Raw genomic sequence first — 16,442 nt, 5'->3', positions numbered from 1 at the left:
ACACAAAAAAGAAGCACGGGTGGGGAGCAAAGTAGGGGAAAAAAATGAAAAAAATGTCCTCAGAAATTATAGTAGAAGGAGTAAAAGGGCCCATGAACATGAAAAAAGTATAGTTATCACCCAACACAACAAAAGAAATGACGGCAATTTCTAAACAATTCAGAGTTCTCTCTTGGAATGTGAATGGGCTGAGAACAGGGAGTAGAAGAAGAAGGATTCTTGATAATCTGAAGGAGGTAGACAGCGAGATAATCGTACTACAGGAAACGCATCTATTAAGTACAGAATGGGACCAAATAATGAAAAATCTTAGCTGGGTCGATGACTATGTGTGCACTAATCAGGATTGTAACGTTAAGGGTATTGCAATAATACTAAAAAATCACTCAAAGCCAAAATTGAACACAAAGTAGTGGACAACAAAGGAAGATGGGCTATAATCAAAGTAAGAATATACGACAATACATTCAAAGTAGCAGGCTATTATGGGCCAAACTTAGACGACCCAGCCCCCCTTCAAAGGCTTTACACAGAACTATTATCAACAACAGCACCAATAATCCTAGGGGGTGACTACAACATTTTACTTGACCCCAACAAGGATAGATCCCCCCCAGGAAGACAAGCAAATTTACCTAAGATGAGGGAGTGGCTAGGCAATTATAAAAGCGACTTGGGACTGATAGATATGTGGAAAGAAAAGGGAGACAACAAATACTCCTATACCTTCCATAACAAAAAATTGAGACACAGATCTAAAATAGATTTCTTCTTGATTCATACGAGCTTACGTGACAAAGTCAGGAGTATAGAACATCTACCAGCACATCTTTCGGATCACTCGGCAGTCCAACTAACCTTACAAATATCAAAGAGCAATACACAAACTAGGTGGACGGTTGACCGCACTATTTTATTAGACCCCCAGGCATTAGAAGAATTAGAGATCGCTACAACAAATTTCTTCGAGGATAATCAAACTGGTACATCTAAACAAAATACTTGGGATACATATAAAGCTGTCATCAGGGGAAAGTTATTAAGCATGGGAGCATATAGATGCAGACTTACAAAGCAAGAAGTTGGTGGCATGGAAGAAGATATAAAAAATCTGGATTTACAAATCGTGGCAGAGAAAGCTCCAGAGATCAAAGCTACACTAGAGAAGGAAAGGCTACAACTTAAGGAGAAACTAGTGGACATCCTTGAGAATAAAGTAAGGAAAAGGTGGGAAGCCAGCAAACTATCAAACCATGAATATGGAGAGGGATGCGGTAAAATGTTGGCATGGAAAACAAAGTAAGATCAAACAAGGAATAAAATAGTCAGCATTCAACAAAACAACCTAAATGAACCAAGCTCAGAGGACTCTGTTATAAGGCAGGAGTTCATGAATTTCTTTTCCAACTTATATAAGGAAGACACAAATCCTACAGAGCAGCAGATTGGGAGTTACCTAGATCTCTTACCACTCCCCGCACTAACAGAAACGGAAAAAGAGGAATTGAACGCTGAAATCACGATCGAAGAAGTAAGAACCGTTATGAAAGGTCTGAAAAAAGGGAAAGCAGCCGGCCCAGATGCACTACCCAACGAGCTCTACATAAACTTGAGAGATACGTTGGCCCCACCAATAACAGAGCTATTAAATAAAATTTATAAAGAACAAGATATAATTCCCGACTCTTGGAATGATGCGACCATCAGTATAATTCTAAAATCAGGGAAAAATCCAGCAATCTGTGAATCGTACAGACCCATTTCACTACTGAACTGTGACTATAAAATCTTTATGCAGGTCATGGCAAAGAGACTAGCCCTGGTAATGACAAAGTTGATCAACCCTGATCAAAAGTGTTTTGTAAAAGGAAGACAGTTACAAGATATAACCCATGAGCTCTTCGCTGCGATAGACATAGCCACCTGCGAAAAAATACCCTTGACCATAATCACCTTCGATGCTGCTAAAGCTTTTGACAGGGTCAACTGGGTATTCCTGAATAAAGTTATTAGCAAATACAACCTAGGCGAGAGTTTTAGCCTTATGGTGACAGAAATTTATAAAAGACCAAGAGCAAAGATACTAGTCAATGGGGGCCTCACCAGCAATATTGCAATACAAAGAGGAACAAGGCAAGGATGTCCGTTATCACCCCTACTCTTCAATCTATACATTGAGCCACTGGCATGCTCTCTCAGAAACCACATCTCAATAATACCTTTTGAACATCGGGAATGGTCCAAAAAGGTGGCCCTGTATGCAGATGATCTGATGATCTTTACGAATAACTATCAGAGTTCCTCTGCAGCAATAGAGGACACAATAGCTAACTTTGGCAAAGTGTCAGGGTATCTGACAAATCAGGCAAAAACCGAGGCCATGAGCTGGAACACACACCACAGCACCCCACACTCTAAAGAGAAAATAAAATATTTAGGCATCACATTGGTCAAGGATTTAGGAAAAGTGCCCCAAATAAACCTTGACAGAATCGTCGGAGAAACCAGGAAACTGCTCAAGGTATGGGACGGGCTACCTCTTAGTTTCTTGGGAAGATCAAACACAATAAACACAATAAAAATGACCATTGTCCCCAAATTCACCTACCTCTTCAATACAATACCGTTGGAATTCAAGAGAGATAATTTGAAGAAAATACAGGGAGAAATTGCAAGCTTCATTTGGTCATCCAAAGGTACAAGGATCGCATGGAAAAAACTAAGGCGAAGAAAAGATCAAGGGGGAATTGCCAGCCCCGACCTCTTTGAATATTACAGGGCTTTCCAATTTAAAAATATGAGACCTCTTCTTAAGAACTACCAGTTTTACCCTGATCACTTACAAAATATGACAGGTAGAATAGATCACTTCCTATACAAATTTGGACACCCAAAATTCTTCAAAAAGATAAAATTAAATATACTAGTCAATGCAGCAAAATTATGGTATCAAGTCAGAAGTACTTTGAACATACCTTACTATAGTTCGTTGGCCCCCATTTGGGAATCTCCGGGCACACCGGACTGCTTGAAAGACTCCATGGCCTTGCCCCTTAAAGCGTCAGGAATCAAAAAGTGGGGCCAGCTGATGACAGAAAACTCCTTAATCTCCTGGGACCAAATAGATACAATTTCAAGCTCATCTGTGTCTAAATTCAAATATTATCAACTCAATAGCTGGGCTAGATCACTCACGGAGAAAAAAAAGGGTAATGAGGACATGGAGAAAGAAATGGTGAAAATCATCCCAATAAAAAAGGAAATATCCAGATGTTATTGGGCCCTAATTACAGCAGGAGAAGAAGATTATCTAATCCCAGAAACAGTCTGGAGGAAAGACATACCAGAACTAGACTTACAAAATATCTGGCAAAGATCACTGGAAAAATGTTGGACGACCATAAAAACGGCCAACTTGAAGAGAAACCACCTATTTACCATACACAGGGCCTATTGGACACCGAAAAGACTATCAAAATTCAAGGGGGCCAGCATAAAGACCTGCCCTAAATGTGGTTTGGAAAGGGTGAATGATCTCCATATGTTCAAAGAGTGCCCCGTCCTTGACTCCTTCTGGCAGGAAGTCGGTAAGACGATGAGTCTAGTATTGGGAAAACAGTTGGAAGTAAGTATAACTTTTATTATCTTTGGGATCGGCTCCAATATTGGTCGGCGTAAGTTAACAAAAAAACAAGAAAACCTGCTGTTTGTATTGGTATTACTAGCAAGGAGAGAGATATGCATAAACTGGGTCAAGCCAACACCTCCTTTACATGGGGAATGGCTAAACTCTATAATAAAAATAAACAGAAGCGATAGAAAAGGGAAACCCAGTAAAAAGTTTAAATTTTGGGAAATCTGGGAAAATTACTATGAATCAGACACCTAACTGCACTAATACGGCCCCGGGAAACAAAGTCCAATGATTAAAGCGGTGACAATAATTCAGACTGGAAAGATTCCCGTCGAGTAGCCAGGATGGCTAGCTCACACCACAAAAAGCGGAATTATTGATTATGATAAAGGACACAGGAGACCCCGAACTAATAACATCCGCTAAAGGGAAACTCCCCACCTCAGGACGGCTAACAAGGGGCAGTGAAGGTGCAATAGTTAAAAGGAACGGGCTCCCGACAAACTCCTTACACATATAATCGCAATATGAGGACAAAAAAAAAAAAAAAAAAAGATCACCAACATTTATAACAACTTCAACATACAACTCAACACCCTTGATTCCGACAACCTTAAATAGCTAGCAAACTCCAGCCAAACCATCACCACTCACCACCTTGACCATCTCAGCCATCATGTCTTCCATCGACTCTGGGGATCGCACCAACCCCTGTCCCACCACTTCTACAACCTTGCAGCAAACCCATTCAGCAGGCAACTCATCACCATCATAAACACCTCCATCTCTACAGCAAACTTCCCGGACAGGTGAAACATGCAAAAGTCAAACCCCTCCTAAAGAAAGTCTCGCTGACCCCAAAAAAGTGCAAAAAATTCACCTACCCAGCCATAGTTCTAGTGAAAGCCATCAACAAGCAGCTCAACAAATTCCTGAAACAAAACCATCTACTGAACTGAGACCAGTCTGATTGGCTCAAAGATTTTATCAGAACACTCCTCGACCGTGGGGACACTATGGCCCTGATCCTCTTTGATCTCTTTGGGGCATTTGACACAGTCTCCCACAACACCCTCATCAACAGACTCCATAACATAGGCATGCAGCAAGATGCCCTCAAGTAGGTTACCTCCTTCCTTGCAGAATGCACACAGAATAGCTTACTGCCTCCCTTCACCTCTGTACCCAAAGTCATCATATACGTTGTACAACAAGGATCATTCCTCAGCCCCACCCTGTTCAACCTGTACATGACCCCTCTCACAGACATCACCAGATCACCTGGACTTCACATCTGATACTCTCACTCACTGAGGACTCTTCCAACGCCACAACAAAATTCTGCAACGCCATGACCAACATAGCCAAATAGATGAGAGACAGCTGCCTTTAGCTCAACTCAGACAAAACTGATATTAGGACAGATATTAGGAAATAACATCTCCACCTGGGACCACAACTTGTGGCCTGCAGAATTCGGACCCACAACAACATGGACCAACCATGCACACAACCTCAGCATCAGCCTCGTAGCCAACTGACCATGAAATAACAAAGTGAATGCAGTCACCACCTCCTGCTTCCACGCACTCTGCATGCACCACAGATGGATTCCAAACAACACCAGATAGACTGTCACTCAGGCCGTCTTCACCAGCCACCTCCACTACGGCAACACCCTCTACACCGGCATCTCCAACCACCTCCTCAGAGGAATCATCCTCGACATCCCCAAAAGAACCCACATTGATCCCCACCTGCGACATCTCCACTAGCTCCCCATCCAGAAATGATGCCAGTTCAAGTTCTTCATGCATGCCTATAAAGCCTTCCACAACCTAGGACCTGCCTATCTCAACTATCGACTGAACGTCCACCAACCAACTAGACACCTGCATTCCACTTCACTTGCACACTCGCATCCCAGCCACAACAGTGGCCCCTGTCTCTCCTATATCGCTGCCAAGACCTGGAACCACCTTCCCCTCGAGCTTCTTACAGCCCCCTCGCTGGCATTCTTCATAAAGAAAGATCGCTACAAACCTCGTCAGTGATCCTCTGAAGGTATCCCTTCTGGCAAAAAAAATCCTGCCTACAACGCAGGCACTCTTTCACATGATGGAAGAGTGCCTGCAGTGGCATTAGACAGCCAAAAATGGGCCAGTGCTAGAAAGGACAGGACTGTCCCATATAATATTACATTTAGTACATTCCTGCCCCTTGATGCAGAGCAGGATGGTGGTTAGCTGCATTGTGCTATGTGAGCACATTTAAAATATGGCCCCACATTCATATTCCACATGTATTGACCTTAAGGATGTGTCTACTTAGAGCAGGAAGCACTCTGTCTTGTTCTCCAACCCTGCTGGAAACCCACTCTTTTTCTCATAGGGGGGATTTTACTCACTCCTTATTGCTGGCCTGAGTCTGTATACCCCATGCTCTCTCATGTAAGGGTTACACAAAACCTAGGCATGTACCTTTATGCAAATCTCTCAACAACTTACAAGCAGCACGGGGGCAGCAATTATGATGTATTCAACTCAGGACCTTAGGCAACATCTTCCCCACATTGATAGAAGCCGGCATTAACCCTTGGTAAATCTTTTATTTCAGTTAAGGCTGAATTATGCAAGTGACGTTCACCTGGCTAAACTCTGTCATCAATTTGTTTCAGGCATTTTAATAAACAATATATTTTCATTGTCAATTTGATTTCTTTATTGGCTGCCTGTCTGCTTCAGAGTATATTTTAAAGTCCGTACATGTGTCTACCACATTTCACATCAATGCAGTTCCTGACATCCAAGTCTGTACCCTATACTCTTAATAGGTACTTTTGCTCAACCAACCAGTTTTTGCTTACTTGCTTTGAGCATAAAACAGATAATTTTAGAGGCAGATCTTTTTCTATTTCTGATGAAAAAATGGAATTCTCTCCTATTGAACCTCAGTGCAGAAAGTCATTTTGCCATCTTCAGGGAAGTGATTAAAACTTTGCCCTGACTTAGATTCCAATGGACAGCCAATTTTCCTGCCAGGGAGCTACTCCTTCGCCCTGGTGGAGGAACCGCCCTCCAGATTCATAAATGCCTACAAAGCAGGTGCTGACATATAAAGATTTGTCAGGAGCCAAAGTCACAGCAGTTTCTGTCAATGTATTTTGATATTTGGTGCTGGGCTCTGGCATCAAAGAGTTCTCTTCTTCATTTAATAAACAAACCCTACTGTGTGAATTAAAGAAGAAAAAGGTAATGCCCTTCCTTGCCTTGGGAGTCTTTTCCCATGTGGATGGTATCATTATTTATTTTTTACTGTCCCTTATCTGCCACAGACTTGTTTGGTATTGTTCTCTTCTTTTTCAATATGGTAGTACAATCGAAAAAATACATAACGTGATACTAAGTCGCATGATATATTAAAGCAATATGAAGCCCAAGTAAGCCAAATTTCTATATTTAATATGTAGAATAGGATACTGTTGCTGGCTTAATTCACTCGAAAATAGAGCTATGAAAGGATTCTAACAAAATTCTATCCCTATTATGAAACAACTGAAGAAACTGAGGTCCTCCTTGTATTCTTTTGTCCAGCTTATTGCTTGTAGAAGAAATGTGAGTTTCTAAAATTATAGTATGCTTTTTAGGTCGAGCCTGGAGTCAGCGAAAGTGCTGCTCTCCTGAAGATCTGCTGTAGTTCAGTACGTGAGGAAATCCCTGCCTACTCAACCACCCGGTTTGGTTCGAAAGCTTTATTCGATCATTCAGTAAACAATCATAAAAGCACACAAAATATTACATACATGTCCGGTAAAAAAATATTAAAACATTCAGAAAAAATGCAAGATTCAGTACGATTACACAAGGGGAAGAATAACAATCAGCATAGCAGCAATATATACAGGAAAGGGTATATTCACAGTTAGGTTATAAATTCCATACTTTTCCTAGCGGACACTGATTTTAGGATAAAAGTCGCAGTGTAAAAACAGACATCTGGAACATCAAGTGCAAATACAAATCTCATAGCAGTTTTAACAGTGGACACAGAATATTTCTTAAGAAGGGGTTTAAGATAAGCAATACGGAGATGCAAATACAAGGGGCAGATTAGCTAAAAGTGCACAGTACTCTGTTTGGAGGTTCCGTCGCATGGACAGGGGGATGACGTGTGTTTTTTCATCAGGGGGAAGGCCACCAGATTATGAACAATGCCAAATCAAATCTAGTGAGGACCTACTGGTGACATTGCTTGGTGACCACTTTTAGGTACTTTGAAAAGCCATAGCCTGCCAGGTTGTTAGTGTTGTAAAATAAATGTGATGTAAACTGGCTACTGGCTTCTCTACGCAGTTTTGCTTTAACCCCCAGATAGACATGTTTGAGCTCCTGTTTTGAGATGTTAATGGCACTTACTGGGTCACACAAAAACGTACAGATCAAACACGTCTCTATATGAAGTCAAAACATATTTAAGCCATGGGATCAGGCTAAATTTATCCAGGTGGAGGCAGTCGTTAATTATTCTCCTAGTGAAGCCTGTTTCATCCTTGGCCCAGATGAACCTCCAAGCCATTAGGGTCCTCAATCCTGTTAAATCAGTCAAATATTCCAACCCCACCTCTTTATGAACCAACTCATTTGAAGCCGACGTTGGGAGACAAAGAAGCCTCTTTAAAAAGTCATTTTCGGCAACTTGCAAATCCCCATGTTGGCAGTGCCCCTAGACACCCGAACCGTAGAGTGCCACTGAAGAACATCTATGTTGGTAAACATTTAACATATCATGTGTACGGCGACTGCCTAGTTTAGAAGAAAATCTAAAACCCCCTGAGGCCCCCTTACCCATCTTAGCCTTTATTTTGATATGGCTGCTACTGTACAATGATAAAATAAGCAAAACATGTCCTAAGTTGTTCTATTTTTTAATGTTCTCTTACTATTTTAAATGCCAAAATGTTGACCTTTCATGTTGTTTATGTCCTAATAAGCTAAAGGCATGGTATAAAAACAGATCAGCCAAAAATAGTGGTTGGGTGTTGTGTGCCAAGTTCTTTTAAAATATATGTAATACACTGTATGTATCATAAAACTGCATTGCAAAATGTGAAGTTACATCAGGTGTCAGCAAAGCTGGCCTAATGTATTATAAATAGGTAGGGCACTTTTTGTTACTCCCAATTACTGACTCTAAAAATTAGGATAAAGGTTTACAGGGAACAGCATACCACAGTCCATGTATTTGAATTCCAAAATGTATTTTATTTTTCAAAGCAGTCCATGTTCCTAACAGGAATCTGCTCTACTGCTACAAACAAAAATCCTATTTGGGAAAATCATTTACAGGAGCAGACACCCCAACACAATTCCTAAAAGGGAAACTGTCCAAAGTAACAACATTCCTCATCTCAATGTTTTATCACCTCCTTCCAGGATTGAGTAATGTTTAAAAATGGCATTACCACAATTGCAGTCACAAACCAGTGATACATCTAAATGCTAATTGTAATTTGCGATTCAGAATGATTTAGTAAACTCTTTTGCAATACAAAAAGTCTCTACCAAATCATAAAGTGTATTTAGTACATGGCAAACCACCATTCTTATGAAAAGATAATTATTTTGTGCATCGAGAAATGGTCAGAGGCAGTGTTTTCATGTTTGCTCACATACGGGTTCAAAGATGGAAAATAAATTGACAAACACCCCACAAATCTCTAGTATAAACAACAAAATAATTGGCATGAAGCTGCTGCTCACCTCTGGAAATGTTGCCATTGCCTTCAGAAGACGCCTCCAGACCTGGCTCTTCGAGCAGTAGCAGCACCCCTCCCCCCTCCCCTCCATGCCTTGGGACCCTCTCGGGTAAGTAGCGTGCTTTACAAGTACTCTTATTGATTGATTGATTGCTTTTATTCTAGGAAACCTGCTGCTCTCGGCACAACTCATGCTGGCAAGGTAAACAAAGGTAGGCATTTGCAATACATCATCAGGTGCAGAATACATACCTGTTGCCCTGAAAATCACAAACCGCCTTTGCTACATGACTCCAGTCCACAGCTCCAGGTTCATTTTTCCACCACTTCTCATTCACTGCAATAACCTGATCAGTGGAGCCTCCAAGAACAATGTCTGAAAAATAGTCACAGGCTGGAATAACCCATTGCAAGTAAGGACCACTAGAGAGATTGATCAGCAGCTCCCCTTTCACACCACCTGGTAAGAAAAAGGTACAAAAATGGATTAATGATTACATATTTTGAATGAAATAAATTAAATTAACCTCTGGTCACCCCTTGGTAGTTTGGCACAGAGCAACAAGGCTTAACTTAAGGGGCAACACTTCTAACAGTGAAACAGGGAAAACACCATTCAAAAAGATACCACACCTGGTTAGAAAACTAGAGCTTAATTTAATTAACAAAACAAGACCACAACTACAGAATATAATACGTAAAATTTGAGTTATGAATTTTCAAACCATAACCTAAAATGTAGTACTTATAAGCATAACACGCCAACTGGGGCTATCTGGTCATGCTTGGCCAGGGACATCCAAAGGTTCAGGCCAACCACTATGGAGTTTGGGCCCGATATTGGGCCTAGGCTTGTCCTTCTGTAAAGTACCTTAGCTGTGTCATCAATGTAGCCAAGATGCGAGAAGCAAAGGGGCGATGTGTTGTCATCGACCCACAGGATAAAGGTGATCCAACAGCTTTGAGCCACGCAAAGTTGAAGATGCATCCAAAATTGAGTATCTGTGCAGAGCAGTCAGAGATGCATCACCATTAATCTTCTCAATGGTGGTGATACTTCTGCTGTTGAAGAGATACACTAGTTATGATCTGCAGAGTTGACAGTGATGCATGCATTCTGCTGGAGCAGCACTTCAGACCCACTTCCAAGGGTTCAGGACTGGGTTGGCACAACTTAGCAGGGAATACTCACCAAAAGACTTTGATGTTCCTGAGCCAGGAGGCAAGCCAGCAAGCTCTAGGAGCCACTTTGTTTCTGGATGCAAATGATGTGGGACCAATCCTTCTCACCCTCGCAAGGAGGACAGCAGGCAACAGGTCAGCACATCAGAGTAGCATTCCTTCAGCAGCACATCAGTCCTTCTACCTGGCAGAGTATCCACAGATCCAGAAGTGTACTGAGTTTTTCGGGTAAAAAGTCCAGTCCTTATTCACACTGGTGCCTGTGATGTGAGGGATACTTCAAAGAGGGGCTTTGAAGTACTCAGAAGAAGTCCCTTATCCCCCTGGCTCCAGACTCAATACAGTGGGTTAAGCAGATTATATTATTCAGGTTTAATTCTGAGGCTGTGAGCAGTTCTTTCCTCCCACCCTGCTAATGAGGGCCCATCAGGATTTGGATGGCCCATCAAATCATATCCAAACCCCAGACGTGTATTAGATAAAGGTTGCAGGCACACTGGGCTAAGCAGAAAAATGCCATCTTTCTAAAAATGGTATTTTTGAAATTGTAATGATAACTTACCTTTTAATAGGATTTATAATTACTGTTCCACAGGTGATAATGTACCCACACCACAGGGGAATTGCATCTCACATTTTGGAGGAGCACTGGGTAAACTTTCTAAGGGACCACTTGAACCACCAACCCAGGCAAGTTGTGATAGGTCAGTCAGCCAGGGAAATACCAGAGTACCCCATCACAGGAGCCTCACAAAAGAGACAAAAAATGTCACACCACTGCCGGAATCAGTTTACACACATTACGACAAATCCAGGGCCTCAACCATACTCCTGATATGGGGGCACATTGCAAAATTAAGAAAAGAAGTGGCCCCAGGGAATTATGGCATTCCTCTCACACTCTTAAAGGGTGGAAGACTGTGCAGGAAAGTTGGACCCTCTTTTTCTTGTAGTCAGATCCCTTGGTATAATCCCAGCTTCATGGAAAGGCTCAACAATCCCAGCAATCCATACAAGTGACAACTGTTTGGTACTGCTTAGATGCCCTGAATGACAATGAGGTAAAATTGTTTGCAGGAAGAGTGCTAGCATATCTCACATCTTGGGCAGAGGAGAGCGAAATAATTCCACTCCACCAGACAGGTTTCTGTAAAACTTCAGGCAAGACAAGAAACATCTTGACCATTTCCCTACCCACAGACATGGCAAAGGCCTCCAATCTGCTATTATACCTTAGCTTCATCGACTAGAGCACATCCTTTGACCATGCAGATAGGGCAAGACTGTGGGGGAAGCTGGCCCACTGGAATATTGCCCATGCTCTACTAAGCATGCTGATACTTGTTCACATGGACACATGGATACAGGTGAAACTAAAAGCTGGTATACACCTTTCCAGACGGGTACAAATAAACAATACACTAATGACCTAGGTCAGTTTAGGGCATTCAATTTTGAAAGAGCTGGTGTGTTGCTTATCGCAATTTTTTCTCTCCACAGACACACCTCCCACTTCTCATCAGTAAGGGGTAGGGAATACACCAGTCAGTAGCCCATCTTAAAAAAAAGCCCGCTCCCTATCCAGACAGAAGCGAAACCACACCAAAATGTGATGAAAAAAATATGTGGTAGCGCGATAACACCTCACGGGCGCACCACTAATGGGACCCCTGGTAGGTACTCACCAGGACGGCCCTGTTATCATCATCGGTGCTATCGGGCTTAAAGAAAAGTGTCCAAATGAAAACCAACTGTGTTACCAGTAATAAGTGCAGCGGAAAAACATACAAAAAACAGTGATGTCACACAACATAAAACATATATACACAAAACCACGCATACAGCACGAACAGCTAACTTTATTCTTGTTCTTCTATGCTGTTTGCGTATATTAAAAAAGTGAAAATGGCTACTTCCTATAGAGCCATGTTCTCCTTGCCAACATGTTTCATTGCCATGGTAATATTCAGGCAATTTCTTCAGGGCAAAAACTTTTTATGCCACTGCATTGGACACCAGGGTTTCAAAGTACTGTCATGGGAATAAAAGCACATAAACACGAGTTTAACTTAAATGCACCACATGTATGTTTAAATAAGCCACTGTGAAAGCCACGCAAAAAATGTCATATTTACCCTCTATCGGCCAAAGTTTCTCATACCAGCCGAGAGGTCTTATACACAAGGTTTTTTGGTTATCTCCATTTGTGAGTAACCTAGCCACTCCTTCCGTTATCCTTAGCTGCAAAGACAACATCACACAACTGTGAGCAATCCTCACTTACCCTCTTTCTTGATACAGATAGATATCGTGTTTAGACCCAGCCAGAATAGCCCCTTTATTCTATTTTACCGGTAATAGGAGCGCGGTCGGCTTTCTATCATCCCTCGAGCACTTTCTGACTCCGATTATTCTGTATTTACGTTCTTGCACTCTGTGATGAACCAATCGGATTGGATGCGCTATTCTCGCGCTATTTAGTGGCCATGTTGTATTGGGGTCCACCTCATAGTGTGCTAATAAGGCTATACTACAGCGTCGTCTTATCGCGAGATCGTAGGAGAAATGTCCTACTCTCGCGTTGTTTGGCGGCCATCTTGCGTTGGGCAATGCTTCGTTAGATAGAATTATGACTCTACCGTAGCGTCCTTCTCTCGCAAGATTACGCGATGTCTAGACAATCTAAATCTTTTTTCTCTCAACGTGTATTGGAATATCATAGATATAGTAACTGGAGTGAATGGTATCGGGTTAGGATTATATCTTAAAGTTATATTGTAAAGTTTCACCGGTGAATTTAAAAAAATGTTTTTAGAAAGGAGTTGTATGATGTTATATGATGGATGATGTATACTACAACACCATACATGTACTAGAAGTCAGTGTAGAGTTGTATATTTACACAGATAATGTATTAGGAGTCCAGTTACATTTAATGAACATTACTACTGTTTTCATGGTCTTATGCATATTTCAACTACAGTTTGGATTTATTAAACTTCTATTGTGAGACACCCTCACAGATAAAAAGGAACATCGCAGAACAGATCTAACGCAGTTTGTTCCATTCAAGGAGCTCGTTCAGTCCACTTTGCTCACTTCCTTCCTTATAGATCCATCTGGCTTCTTTTGTCGTAAGCAGTCTCTCCCCTGTTTGTGCCTCTCCAATTACTTTTTCCAATATCACCCAGGTGAAGGTATGGTTATTCCTGTGGCAGTGTTGGACTAACTTGGTTGTAAGTCTTCCTGCTCTAATAGTACTAAGATGTTCTTGTATTCTTAGTTTTATTTTGCGTGTTGTTAGTCCGATATATTCCAAACCACATTTGTGGTATTACAATTGCTGAACTGCCTCACTGTCCATGTTCTTCCGGATTTCAGTGTTATGGTCGAAGTTTTTGCCGTTATTGGACATACGGAACAGTTTCCGCATGGATGGTGGCCTTTAGGCAGTGTACTAGTTTTTAGGTCAGTAGATGGCTTCACCCTCATATGCACTAGTTTGTCTTTCAAATTACACGCAAAATATACCAGATCGTCGTTCCTCGGATTATCGAGATGGGTGATCTGGCTCTTAACGTGCAAGCCATTGAAATTCATAGGCATTTGACTGTGGCACTAGGGGTTGTGTTTTGCACAGTAAGTGGAAACAAACGGCGTGGAACTAAGGCGCACCCTTGGTTTGACGACACTTGTAAGAAAGCAAAAAGGGATCTCCTCACGGCAATTAAATCCAAAGATAGTGTAGAAATTAGGCTATCTAGACTCCTTTATAAAAAGGCAATTATTAGGGGCAAGAGGGTGTGGGAAGAAACAAGGTGGGAGGACTTGAGATCTACGCTACTCTCTAAGGACACCAAGTCATTTTGGTCCATTGTTAGCTCAGGTGTAAAAGGGGGAGGACAGGCCATTTCCCTGAATATTGTGCCCTCAGTATGGGAGGCACATTTTGGAGCACTTTATGCAAGTTTGGAATGTGACGATTCTTTGTGCCTTGGAAGGAGGTGGAACCTGCCATAGAAAGTCTGCTCCAAAACAAAGTTCCGGGCCTTGATTCCCTCCCAGCTATTCATACTTGGGACAAGCTAATGTGTTTAGGGGCTACGTTTTGCGTCTAATGTGAGGTTGATTTTAGTTTACATCATCTATGGTAGAATATCTGCAGCTGTATTATCATGGAACAGTGAGATATAAAAGATTCATAAAAAGAACTAGGGCAATATATTTGTATATTCCATTCATGAAGCAGCATGCTTTTACCATCAGAGGATTTTATTGGGACCAGATCTGTAACATAATTTCTCCCATCTCAGTCACTATTGCCTTCTATATCCCGTGTTACAGAAACAGCCTCCTGTGTTTTATTCCACTTTTCCAGTTTTGAAATGTACATTATTGGTGCAGCATCAGTGAAAATAAAAACCATTATTGACATTCATCTTGCTTTTCGATGCACATTGTACATGACGTTAGGGATTGATTGTAAATAAAAAATGTACATTACAATGTACTTTTCATCATCAATGTGCTTTTGACGAGAGCACAAGATTTTACATTTTATCATTCTGTCAACTATCTATTCCTACTTTTGATTTCACTAGCAACACAAATTTGAAATACATTTATTATTCATTTTTGGCTTTAAATAACTAGAACTGGTGAAACAGTTAATGCACCAAAAGCAAAGAAGCACGCACAGTATTTTTCAGAATGCTATGAATAAACATAGAACATATATTTGTACGACAGTAACATTTCTCCACATCTTCAGCTCGGATAACAGGAGTTATAAGAAACATACCTGAGGTGAATATTGAGCTGAAAGAAGGTAAAATCTGAATTACTGCATCATCAAAGAAGGCAGAATCCTTTGCAGTAAATGTTTCCAGCGCCATAGGTGCATCCAAGTATTGTTCATGGAGCTCCTTCAGCTCAGAAAATGATGCCATTTTCAATTATTCAAAGTTTCAAACTCGACTCCTTCTGTGCGTACACCTATTTTTATATTAAGTCATCTAAATTACAAATGATCGATGAACAGAATTCAGTTTGATTTGAATGTGCTCCAAACCTCATGCAAATTCTATTCTTCTTTAATGTCAGCCGAGTGATGCTTAGAATTATTTAGCACCCTGTTTGCAAAGTATAATGTTGTGAGTTGTGCCTCATGTCCCATCATCTTAATGTAAAAAGATACAGCAATGCTATTTCTGCCACTATAATGAATCCTTCATAATATGCACTTGGTATTCATTCTTTGAACAAGCTTGGTTTTGGGCTCTTTTGTTTTTAGTCTTTTTTTACACAAATACTAAAAACTTAAAGCATAGCCATGTGTCCCATCAATTTCATTAAAAATCTGTTCAATGTTCCAGTGTAGGAAATCATCACATTGTGAATATTTCTTTAAAATATTGATTTACTAATTGGAAGGGGGTGCTCACACCAACTAAAAAAACAACAATTTGGTTATATAAATCAATGTTCTTAGAGCATCTCCAATAAACCCCTGGTAGGAGTATTACAAGATGCTAGCAGGCTCCAAACACATGTGTGCTATGTTGAAGCAGCACCAACAATTTTTAAGTTAAGAACAAAACTAAAAAAAACATCCTAGTCAAACCTTTGACCTTCTAACAAGGTCCGAGTAACGACTCGTGTTGTAATGGCACGCGTTGTATAAGCCTGCAATGTAATGTCATACAACCCAGTGCCCTATAGGCACCACCACCATTCTGGGACTACAGGGATATCTGAGAGGTAGTCGGATAAAGCCTGCCTGTCGGACTGTGGCAGTTTGTTTTTTTGACTGACACCTTTCCAGAAAACATTTGTAATATGGCAAAAGGAGATCCCTATTACGATGGCTGA

The 16,442-nt window shown here is 41.1% G+C and overlaps 1 protein-coding gene across 1 annotated transcript in view; it reads right to left on the bottom strand.

Annotated features, from left to right (window-relative positions):
- The window catches only part of LOC147718259 (nicotinamide N-methyltransferase-like), a 56,399-nt gene extending 40,853 nt beyond the window's left edge, over nt 1–15,546 (bottom strand). The window contains exons 1-2 of the mRNA XM_086966664.1: nt 15,373–15,546; nt 9,642–9,849 (exon numbers count right to left, since the gene is read on the bottom strand). Coding sequence (XP_086822790.1) covers nt 9,642–9,849; nt 15,373–15,520 — 356 coding nt within the window. The 5' untranslated portion in view covers nt 15,521–15,546. The remainder of the gene's footprint in view (nt 1–9,641; nt 9,850–15,372) is intronic.
- Nucleotides 15,547–16,442: the final 896 nt, after the last annotated feature.

The sequence above is a fragment of the Lissotriton vulgaris genome, chromosome 4_1, assembly GCF_964263255.1.
Source record: "Lissotriton vulgaris chromosome 4_1, aLisVul1.2, whole genome shotgun sequence".
NCBI classification, from domain to species: Eukaryota; Metazoa; Chordata; class Amphibia; order Caudata; family Salamandridae; genus Lissotriton; species Lissotriton vulgaris.
This window is presented reverse-complemented; position numbering and strand designations above follow the sequence as displayed.